Source organism: Perna viridis, chromosome 8 (genome assembly GCF_037379345.1).
Source record: "Perna viridis isolate PV_CMFRI_1.1 ecotype Kerala chromosome 8, ASM3737934v1, whole genome shotgun sequence".
Classification (NCBI taxonomy): Eukaryota; Metazoa; Mollusca; class Bivalvia; order Mytilida; family Mytilidae; genus Perna; species Perna viridis.
The window spans coordinates 1,472,260-1,485,181 of NC_142452.1; the positions used below are offsets into that span (position 1 = coordinate 1,472,260).

Below are 12,922 nucleotides of genomic sequence, written 5' to 3' on the forward strand. Positions count from 1 at the left end.
AGTTTCAAAATATGAGCACTTCAAGTGACATTACATGGTTAGGATTGCTATCTCTGCAGTACAACTGATTTGATGGAATATTTCACTACAGATAGAACCTGCCAGATAGTTAGAAAGACTGATATTTCTGCAGCATTTTGTAATTGATTTTGATGGAATATATCAGTACAGATAGAACCAGCCAGATCGTTAGGTAGACTGATATACCTGCAGTATTTTGATGGAGTATTTCAGTACATATAGACTTTGAAGCAATCATGGTTAATTTTTATCACAGAAACTTCAGTAAACAACATCTCAGTAAAGATTCATGTTTTTATTTAACAAATCAATAAGTTAAATATTTAAACATGATTAGCTGAAAGGTGTTTTATTCATTATCAGGAATGAAGTAAATGGGAGATTGGTTCTATCTTATATTTCAGGTAATTACTGATAAGGTATAATCTCCATTTGGTGTCAAACACATTAAATACATACAAGGGGAACATAGAAGTAAAAATGAACTTTTGCCATTCAATGACTAACACAGAAGACTACTTTTATGTGAATCCTACTAGAACTAACAAAAAAATACTCTCTGCATGGGCAGTGATTGATCAATTAGCATATGTCTAAACCTGAACAGTCTGGGACAAGTATTGACATTTCATTCAAGCTTGATACATCTCTGAAAATAGATTAAAATTCAATATTTGACACAGTAGGTTTCTTTCACAGAACATATGTATTCAAAAACACTAAGCCCTGTGTGGGTCAGGGTGTCCAAAGAATAGTCCCGCAGCAGCGCTAAGCTTTTCGTAAATAGCAAAAAATTAAATAGTGCTCAGAACCCTGGCCGGGCGCTAGGGTGCTCTGCTATCAGAGCATTTGGGTTGTGTGCCTCAGGTGGTGGAATGGGGTACCCATGACATGTTACATGGTGGGGTTGTCAGGCTATAATATGGAAAACCTGACTGCAAACCATAGTGGTGCAACTTGTTGAGAAAGATGCCACGTTCCTAGCATCTAAAAGAACCCTTCTACAGTATTCTCCAGGAGTAGGAACTGTAAGGCTCCACCACAGGAGGCTAAATTGCCAGACCCAACCCATCCCTCCCTACTTCCAGTGGCAATCAAAATTTGTCGACCCCATTATCCTAGTGTCCAATCCCATTCCATTGTCATTTCATGTTAATTTTATCACCCATTTCATGTTATCACCTGAATATAGCTGAAATATCACTGCTCAGGTGTTCAACCCCAACAACAACAAACAATCAAAGATATATAAAAAATTTTGTGACTTATACATATTAAGGTTCAAAATAAAAAATCTTAATACATCCGTAATTTCAGCACATCAATGAACATGAAGATTTCATCTTAATTACTTACTGAATTTGAATTAAGTTTAATTTTGGACCTCTTGTACCTCAATGGGACCCCAAAATTTAAAATCTAAATACATGGTTACAGTGAACAAATGGACCCTTCAGAAGTAAATGTGGACCCATTTATAAACAGTGCACAATATGAAAAAAAAAAAGAATTTAATACAGCAATTTGGTATCAAAGAACCCAAAGAACTCAAATTTAGTAGATATCAAATACACTATGATTTTTATCATAAAAAAAGCCGCATTGTGAGCCAAACTGAAAATGGGACAAAAATTTAGATATCTAAATACTTATTAAGATTATCCCAATAAATCATTTTTTCAAGGTTTGCTTTGGATCCCAATTTTGAAAATCTAATCAAAAGTCCAATTTCTACATGTACAATAATTAAATAAAGTAAATAACAAGCATCACTGAGTGCAGCAATAATTTACAAATGTGGACACAATATAATATATATAGGGACTAACAGTTCATTATGGACACAACGACTGGTTCGGGTACAATATTGCACAATATTTTGAAATTCAATCTAAGTAAAAAGTTCTACTTTCAGGGTGCTTTCATCAATCACTTAGTATCACACTATCTTAAAACAGTTAATCATAAAGTAAATTTGCCAGCATACTTCTTATATCCCTAGTAATGAGGAACAGTTTACACAAACAAAATTCATTAAAATAAAATGAAAAATGTTTTAAAATACAGTCTTTTTGACCCCTTTATTCCCTGGTTACTAAAAAAAAATTGAAAATGCAGGTGTAGAAATCCGAAAGGATTCCAATGAAAAAAAAATCAAAATCTGAAAAAAAAAAGGCTCTGAAGAGCCTGAATACTTCATCTGGTGTAATCAGCCACATTTTATTTTTTGTATTTATTTTCTTGAATAAAAATTCCTAACACTCATACCTAAGGAACAATCATATCAACTTTCATTGAATTCTATCCAGAAGTTTCACAGGAGAAAATTTTTGAAAGTAATAACATAAAACACACACACACAAAACATCCAAAAAAGGGCAATACTTCATGCACAGTTACAAACCCTTTACAAACTTCATATAGTTGCATCAAAACCAACAGTTTGGAAACTACAGTTACAGCTTTGGAACAGGAAAACCCATAGAAATACATGCTGCATTACCTAGCTTCTGACACTATTTAAAGGTCATTGACATCAACACTACAGATATCATTAGGTTGGAATTAATAACAATATCCTTGAATAACAGAACCAACGTTTGAATACATTTTCCTCCCAAAAAGTGACCTTTTAAACTGCAATTCATCTGACAAACAAATGAAAATGAAGATTGAAATCAGCTACAATACTTTCTTCTAGAAAGTTTACAGGGTTTACAAGCTATATGTTTAAAGATTTTTTTGCCTATTAAAGAACAGTATGAGCTCGTCAGGAATTCTCATCATATAATTTGTGTACAGACCACGCCAAAGCATGAATACCATTTACTTTACTTCTCAATAGCTTGACAGGCTTTAGCTGACCTTGAAACTGAACCAGAAAATAGATAATAATTGTGGCAGAACAATTAACACCATGGGTTCATTTGCCAAATATTCATTTCTGAAAATATCACAAAATGCCAAAATATTACCAATAGATAAAATTCCTTGGTTAAGTGTAAGGTTATATTACTAGTTTTCACTTTATATCACATAACCTATTAATGACTTAAATGTTATCCAGCTGTAGTACTACTACCGTCTGGTAAACCAGAAAAGTCTATACCCTCCCCCATCCTCCAAAAATGACAACATAATACAGAAATCTTAGTAGTAGGCTAGGTAAAAAACTGAAGAAAAAAAAGACTTTAGGAATTAAAATAATCAATGAAATTCCGATATTTTTTAACCTAGTTGGGTCATTGCCTCTTTGACATATTACTGAAATCCATTCTTGTTATATTCAAAAGTGCTATGTACATGAAACCTTTGAAGTGTGTAAGGTTGAGTGAATGTCCTCAGTGGCTTCATGGTTTCTTGCAAATAACAGAAATTTTTAAACAAATTCAACAACAGGTAATATAAAGCTATAATTTGTATATAGAAACATCTTAAAAACATATCTATTCATTATATCACCAAACACCTAATCATTTCCTTCCAAGGAATGCTGAAAAATCTGAGAAAGAAAATAAAGCCTTTCATACTCCAACCATACATGTTATGTTTCTCAAAAATTATAACTCAGAAGTCTATACATATATTGTAACTTAGATTTTTAAAAATAGGATTTTACAAACTTCAGCACAAGGTTTTTATCAGTGAATAACTTGAGAAGGGAGGAAATAATTTGACAGTCAATATACAATGAAGTTTATAGTGGTGCTGTCTTAATTAATCAATCTATTTATAGAAGTCCTAATGTAATATATAGATCTATTAAATATTACTAAATATGATTGATTTTAGGTGACAGGAATTTGACAGGCAATGATAAGGCTAATTGTACTACAATGTTAAAAGAAGAAAGAGATAGTAGTAAGTCCCTGGACTGTCAGGCAAAATTAACTAATCAATAACCATGTTACAAATCATACTTTAACGAGATCAAATGGATTTGAAAATTTCTTAGGTGAACAAAGCAGCGTCATAAAGATGACATATTGACAGCAAAACAATTCACATGCCTGATGTCTAAATGGTAGGGGTATAAAGATTGGCCACACAAACCTAAATAACTGCACACAAAACTTCACATGCCTGATGTCTAAATGGTAGGGTATAAAGATTGGCCAGACAAACCTCAATAACTACATACAAAACTTCACATGCCTGATGTCTAAATGGTAGGGGTATAAAGATTGGCCAGACAAACCTCAATAACTGCATACAAAACTTCACATGCCTGACGTCTAAATGGTAGGGGGTATAAAGATTGGCCAGACAAACCTCAATAACTGCATACAAAACTTCACATGCCTGACGTCTAAATGGTAGGGGTATAAAGATTGGCCAGACAAACCTCAATAACTACACACAAAACTTCTATACAGCTTCAACCTAAACGCCTTAAATCTTCCTGATGAACAGGGCTGATGATACTAGCTGTATCATCCTGTAGACTTTCCACAGATCAACACTTGTCATCTATGATAATTGAAGCCTACTGTGAAAACAAGTTGATATACCAAAACTTATATTTTGTAAATTTTTCACTTGAAAGGCAATGACAGAGTAGATACATTTTTAACAGTTGCCATAGTTTCCAACCAACAACTTGCATCTGTTAGATATTCTTCCTCTTTCATCAAACCCTTCCTCAGAGTTCACCCTGGTTTCCTTAAGTTTATGCTGATTTTTCTTCAGTGTACATTTTTAAAAAGAATTCTTCAGCATCGTGGAATATGTTCTCTAGTGTTGTTGGATCTGTACTTCACTGTTAGGTATCTTTTCTTCACTGTTGTGGGATCTGTACTTCAGTATTCAGGTGTCTTTTCTTCAGTGTTGTGGGATCTGTACTTCAGTGTCCTGGTGTCTTTTATTCAGTATTGTGGGATCTGTACTTCAATGTTCTGGTGTCTTTTCTTCAGTGTTGTGAGATGGATCTGTTCTTCAGTGTTGTGGGATCTGTACTTCAGTGTCCTGGTGTCTTTTATTCAGTATTGTGGGATCTGTACTTCAGTGTTCTGGTGTCTTTTCTTCAGTGTTGTGAGATGGATCTGTACTTCAGTGTTGTGGGATCAGTACTTCTGTGTTCTGGTATCTTTTATTCAATACCCAAAAAAACATTTTTACAACAAAACATTTTCCAATTTAATTACTTGTTCTATGGTTTACATAAGACAGAGATTAATAGCAATGGACAGACCTATACAGACATATGTCATGACAAACTAATATATCACATGTTATAATCAGGAAACTCTCACACCCTTGTCACCTCTAGCATAGTAATTATATCTTACCCCTTGTTCTGCTTCTAAAAATAGTAACAAATCATCTGTTGTGAGGTAGTCTGCATTGCTGGCATATCTGTAAATAATTAGTAAAGAAAATAATCAATAAAGGAAAACATCATTATCACATCAGTATGACAGCATAGAAAGCAATGTGAGGGTTTAATGCCCTTTCATGCTATTGTTGACACTTGAATATAAAACCAAAACATCTATACCATCACTCTCAAATTGGTGAATGAGTAGCTTTAAAATGTAAATAAAGCTTAATACTGGAGTTAATTGCTGCTCTTATTGTGCTGGTCATACTGATAAGAAGATTCCAGTCTCTAAGTGACAATGGAAGTTCAATAATACCTGCTTTTTATTAATATAGACATGGAATTTTCAAGGTTGTATAAACTTAATAAGGAACACTTTCTGACTAATAAAATAGTTCATCATATAAAAGTTGGTAAGGAAAAACATTTTGAAGGGTTTAATAAAGTTAACATTGGGTTTTTAGTGTAATATTCTTATTGTTTATAAAGTGTTGAAGTCTATAAAACAAATGAAGGAGACAAATTGTAGAAGTTTTTTTTTAATCTATAATAACAGCTATATAATGGCAGTATTCTGAGAAGTATTTATGGTCATGTTGGACCTCCATAATAAAATATCACACAGACCATACTGTATATTGTAATAATATAAAGGTGTCACCTTAAAAGCTCCTGCTCTTTTTTTCTATTAAGGAGATCATATTATTGCGCAAGTCATAAATATCGAAAGTAATCTGTTAAATATTCATGAAAATTAAATTGAAACAAAATAATTTCCTTTTCTTAATTAATTAGTCGAGATTTATTATTAGGAAATTTTAATTTCTTGCGCCTATGGGTGCCACCATGATCGGTTGAACTCTGACGTCATGAAGTCGGTTTGTAAAGTGAAAGTAAATAGGTAATTGATTACGATGTCCGAAGAAATCGCAAATTTGGGACTTTCCCTCATAAATTCAACCCAAAATAAATAGAAGAAGAGATTGAGGCACAACATGTAAGCAAATGTCAGACATCATTGACGAACAACGGGATTTGCAGCCAGATGGCTAGTATTTGTAAAGAAAATCCTATGGCTACTTCCATGACTTTCGAAGAATGTTCATGTTGTTGGTAAAAAAAAAAACTTTTAGAACATTTCTCTTTTATCATTCGTGCAATCATAAGCTTGACAAATCATCATGTTCTGGTGATTAAATAAACAGGATCGTAGAAATATTTACGGAATATTCTTTGTTGACATATTATTTGCAGTACTTGCACCAGTACCAAACTGACTTAGTGACGTCACGAGCCAATCGGAAGCTATCGGTAAAAATCAATAAAGTCTGCTTATGACCTTCCTTCAGATAGGAGAGTTCTGCAAGATGGTTATCCACTTATATTTCAAGGATTTCGAACTTTGCATAGCCTTGAGCATTTTATAAAAGTGCATTTTGCATTAAAGGTTATTTATTTTTGTTTACATGGGTATGATTTATCATAAGAGCCTAACATACTGCAAAGGTGGTCTTTCCCTTTAATGGATTCTTATAACAGAGTTTTTGCCATGCAAAGTTGTCCTGCTTCGGTCATGTGACCAACAAGAACTCACAATGATTCCTGGCAATATGTCAGGCCAAGTTACAGATAGAAAGTTTGCCAGTAGTACTAAACATACCAAAATAGTGCTTCTCTACCATATTTGCCAGCTCCCCACAGCATAATCAGGTTACAATACTCAAAGCATCATAACCTCATTTAAACCCTGATAATGTTCTGACAAAAGTAAAAAAGTAGATAGTCTTTATAGACAGTGTTGTTAATAAGGTTGACAGCCGTGGTTATGTTTGTTGGGAGAATATGTCTCCATTGTTATGAAGAATGGTTGCCATGGATACTCATGATCAAGACACAAGCTCAGGAAAATACCCATAGTTACTCATGTTGAAAATCAACAAAAAATCCACTGTGAGTAAGGCCAGAAGTGAAGGTTACATATGTTGACGACAAACAAACTTGCATTGTGACTAAGGAAATTGGCAAAGATTATCGTCATTGTAGACAATGAGACTCTAGCCTTACTTAAGGATAGAAGCCATGGTTACTTATGTTGATATTAGAGAGGAAGTGATATCTGTATTTGAACTATACTGCCAAGGAAGTGCAATAAGAATTATGATTAGACATTTCAATTTTCTTCCTGCTTACAAATGTGTCTGTACAGTATAACTATTTTAGGCTTTAATTATGGGTATTAGTGAGACAAGAAGTTTAATACCCATATCTATCCTGGATGTTTCCCATTCATTCTCAAGTAGCTCATGAAACACCTTCATTAGTTAAAGTTCTACATTAATGGGATTTGTATCAGACTTATTTCTAGTATAATGCAAGGCCTGAAGTTCAATGTCCTCTGTAATGAATTATACATGTCCTAAAGTCTGGATGTGCCATTAGTAAGACTCACAGAATAAGTTAACTAATTTGGTCCAAAAATTCTGTTAAATCTATTTAATTGTTTGTTATATGATCCATTTCAACATATTTCTTACATGATAGCAGCCACTTACTCTTCCAAAGCACCTGGTCCATGCTCAATGTTTTATGGTAGAGGTCAAGTTGTATAATTACACTCTATATTTTGTCATTTATACTTAGTTACCTTTATAAATTAAATATTCATATTTTTGTCTTTCTCCTTTGAGATTATACAATGTATTTTTGAATATTAAACTGAAATTGTTTCCACCTGATATTACTAACACAATCGAAAAGTATGTATTCAGAATTCCTGGCTTAAGATTAATATGTTAAAGAATGAGGATAGCAGGCAAAAAGTATTTTCAGAAAAAAAAAGGATTTCTAAAAAATGTGTAGAAATAACAACTTGATCAATATCAAAGAAATACATGTATGTCAGTCTACAGAAATGAAAGCTTTTATGATCAAAAATCCCTTTGGAATAAAATAGATTTTGAATGACATAATTATCACTTTTGTCAAATAAAGTCCACAATTTTAGAATACATGTGCAAACATGAAGTATATCATCAAGTCTTGACTTTTTAATCCAGTCTACAATGTGGAATAATATTCAAACTTGTCCAGAAAGCAGATCTTAGATTCTATAAAATCAACACAATAGCTCAAGTGTTCCCACAGCCCTGTTAATTGTAAATCCATTCAACTCCTAAAAATTCTGATACAATTACATCATTTTGAAATGGCAATGAAAAAACTTAAAGATAGACAAAGAATACCATGTGTTGATTGTTGTGACGAGCTATAAGAATCTTAAGTAAACCTTAGCCCATCAGCTTCTCACATAAATATCTAGGATTTGTTTAGTTACATAACAGACCATATCACTGAAGGCACATGTTCCATGCTGATTTATACAAATAACATGGAAATGAACTTGTGATTGATAAGGTACAGATTAGGCTGTAGACAGAATTACCGATACTCAATAGAACTCTATGCATCAGAAATAGTATAGAAAACATATGACAAAATCAGAGTCAGTCTATCAAGTTAAACCATCAACCACTTTGAAAATAAAAAAAACATTTGCACATATGTGCACATACCATATATATTTTTTTGGGATTTAGGCATGGCAGGTGACTACTTGAGGGCAACACTTGATCACTAGAATGACTCCACAAACTAGATAACTGTGAGTTTAGTGACCACTTGCTGAAACACCCACTCTACTCCCTAGATAACTATGAGTTTAGTGAATACTTGTTGAAACACCCACTCTACTCCCTAGAAAACTGTGAGATTAGTGACCACATGTTGAAACACCCACTCTACTCCCTAGAAAACTGCGAGTTAAGTGACCACTTGTTGATACACCCACTCTACTCCCTAGATAACTGTGAGTTTAGTGACCACTTGTTGATACACCCACTCTACTCCCTAGAAAACTGTGAGTTTAGTGACCACTTGTTGAAACGCCCACTCTACTCCCTAGAAACTATATAGGAAGGCATAAAATTCATTCAGATTGAAATGTAAAACATTATCTGATAAAAAAAAATGTGTGGTAGTTAGCAGATAAAAACTAGGGACAGTAGATGGACTAAAAGAATGATCCATATTAACCTCCCACTTTCAAGCAGAGCATTATAAAAATAAAAAAGAAGCTGAGAACAGAAAACTGATTTCTAACCCAAACTAATAACTCATATAATGGCAGAATGGGACTAAACAAAGATGTGTAATAGACAGGATATGGGACAAAACTCTGATATATACAATGTCCTAAGACCCTGGCAATGATAGGACATGGGACAGAACAAAAGATGTGTACTATGCCTTATGACAATGGTAATAGACAGAACATGGGACAGAACTCTGATTTGTACAATGCCTTATGACCCTGGTAATAGACAGGACAAGGGACAGAACAAAGATGTGTATAATGCCTTATCACCCTGGTAATAGACAGGACATGGGACAGAACGTTGATGTGAAAATGCCTTATGATCCTGGTAAAAGACAGGACAAGGGACAGAACTCTGATGTGTACAATGCCTTATGACCCTAGTAAAAGACAAGACATGGGACAGAACTCTGATGTGTACAATGCCCTATGATCCTGGTACTAGACAGGGCATGGGACCAAACAAAAGTTGTTGTGTACAATGCCTTATGATCTAGGTAATAGACAAGACATGAGACAGAACTCTGATGTGTACAATGCCTTATGATCTTGGTAACAGACAGAACATGGGACAGAACTCTGATGTGTACAATGCCTTATGACTCTGGTAATAGACAGGACATGGGACAGAACTCTGATGTGTACAATGCCTTATGATCCTGGTAATAGACAAAACATGGGACAGAACTCTGAAGTGTACAATGCCTTAGGACCCTGGTAATAGACAGGACATGAGCTAATACTAAGATGTGTACAAAATCTTTTGTCCCTCAAAATAATGTTCAGTCATATATCATTGACAGGTTGAGATTTTAAATCTTCATTAAGGTAAGTCATAGTACCCAAGCATCAAATATTCATTGATAAACCAGAATATCTTCAGAATTCAGAACATCTAAAGTGACAATCAGCACTGTGATTTTTAATGTGTCATTTTATAACCAATTTACATTAGATTTCTATGATTATAACTTTACCAAATTTTAATCAAGACATTAGGTTTAAATGGAGCGAGCAAGATCTGGGGAATTGCGGCAATTAGATTTTATAAATCTCCTATTTGCATAGCTATTACCACAAAAAGAGAGATTTATTCCTGCTGATATTCCCAAGCTCGTCTACCAAATTAGCTTTCCAAGAAATTTACCAAAAACAGCAGTGTCTTGAGTATAATTTAATGCAAGACCAAAATGCCAAATATCAATAAGTCAGATATTGTCCCTGAAACCAGGAACACATTTATAGAAAACTAAGATCATTTACATAGAAATATAAATAGCTTCTTATCATGTAATCAATCAATGTTCTATATATAGATCTTCTGCCTTTTAATTCAATAACCATCCTAGATGAACTAAGTGCAACACAGATTTTTGGTGTATGATGTAAAATCATAGATATCTAAAATGGATCATGTTCTCTTTGATGTGGAAATTACTAGAAGTTGTCTAATTGTATCACAATTGATGTACATGAGGAAGTGGCTTTCAATAATCAATTACATCCAACAGATAAAGGCTTGATAAAATTGGCACACTGAAATGCTAAAAAGAACAGAATATCTTTAATTAAGCCAAATTAAACATTCCTTTAACATATTTCTATAATAAAAGTCAAACAGATTTTAAAATAGATTCTTTTGAATTTAGTCTTTCTAATAATGTCACTGAATTCATAACCTGACTATTTAAAAACAGATATTCTGAAAGTTCTCTAGAGCACCATGTTTTCTGATAAGTTACTTGATTGTTAATGAACTAGCTTACCAAATGTTATCGACATGTCACAGCAATAACTTTAGCATTGTATCCAAAAGTCAACGACATTTTTTCCCTCTTCAATCTATACTGGATGAGCTCACAATGCTCTATACACAATTTAAATGACAGCAGAACTTTCAATTTTACATAGCAATAAAAAAATAACAAGAAATCTTAAAGCAATGGCCCACTAGTGAAACTCCAGCATTCAATTATGATATATGGAAAATAAACAAATTCCTTGGTAAACAGAAGTTGTTGTTGAATCCTACCATAAGGCATACCTACAGGAAGATTGTGTTAATGAATCCTACCATAAGGCATACCTATAGGAAGAATGTGTTAAAATTTATAGCTGCTGTGATGAGTTGTTGCTGAGAAAATTGTGACGGAAAAAGTGGTAACAGAGGGAAACATAGATAAGGGTAAAACAGTATACCCCCTGCTTCTTCGGTGTGAGGATTTAACAAGTCAGGTCAAAATGTTCTATTGTTAAGCTTTATTGAATAGAATACCCAAAGACAAGGCATGAGCAGTTCATAAAAAATTCTATGAAACTTCACTAACAGTTTAAAGGTTACTTTGGTTAGTTTGATGTTTTTTTCCTGTGTGTTAGAGGGGGATTTTTCCTGTGTTAGAAGGGGGTTTTTCCTGTGTGTTAGAGGGGGATTTTTCCTGCATGTTAGAGGGTTTTTTTTCCTGTGTAAGTTGGGGATTATTTTTGTGTGTTAGAGGGGGATTTTTCCTGCGTAAGTTGGGGATAATTTTTGTGTGTTAGAGGGGGATTTTTCCTGCTTAAGTTGGGGATAATTTTTGTGTGTTAGAGGGGGATTTTTCCTGCTTAAGTTGGGGATAATTTTTGTGTGTTAGAGGGGGATTTTTCCTGCTTAAGTTGGGGATTATTTTTGTGTGTTAGTGGGGGATTTTTCCAGATATCTCACTATGTACTATGGTTGTTTGTGAAGGCTTAACCTGTGCACTGAATTATAACTACAATATCTCTCACAGTCTTCCTTTAAATCTCTAAATATTACCTGACTAAGAGAAAGTAAATTTCTGGTCTTGTTGACACTTCCTTGAACAGTGTAATAAATTCCTCAGAAGTGATTCGACCCTTTATAGCAATGTTTTGGTCCTTACGTTTCAGCTCAATCTCCTGTAAGTAGACAACATATCTCAGATTTACTATAGACAATACTTCATAATTATGGTCTTTAGTAGATGTGAGATTTTATGGATCAAAGATACAGGTAAAGGCCATACATGTAGCTGTAGGCTGAGGTCCAAAGTGATTTCTTAGGAAAAAAATCTAATATATACTAAAGACTGTCATTTTTTCATTATAAAACAATTCAGAAAGAAAGCAAAACTATTTCAATATGGTTTTCATAAAACGTAATGATGTAATGCGAAAAGGCATTTGAATGTGAATTTGAAAGGTAACCAATATGATTTTTAATTAAACAATATCAAGAGTTACAAAATGTTATGTGTCAGCATTTCATCCAATGAAAACTTCAAAATAAAATCACTAATGATTAAAATCAAAAAGTTTTACTAGTGTTGACTGAAGCTTTAAATCTACTAATGCTGAAAAAAAATTAAATCAAATATTTTTACAGCAGACAATACTGCAACTACTGCAAAATTTAATGCAAATAAATGGCT

The 12,922-nt window shown here is 33.5% G+C and overlaps 1 protein-coding gene across 1 annotated transcript in view; it reads right to left on the bottom strand.

Moving 5' to 3' along the window:
- The window catches only part of LOC148608881 (inactive phospholipase C-like protein 2), an 86,344-nt gene that overhangs the window by 36,845 nt on the left and 36,577 nt on the right, over positions 1-12,922 (bottom strand). The window contains exons 6-7 of the mRNA XM_088542455.1: positions 12,289-12,410; positions 5,310-5,376 (exon numbers count right to left, since the gene is read on the bottom strand). Coding sequence (XP_088398581.1) covers positions 5,310-5,376; positions 12,289-12,410 — 189 coding nt within the window. The remainder of the gene's footprint in view (positions 1-5,309; positions 5,377-12,288; positions 12,411-12,922) is intronic.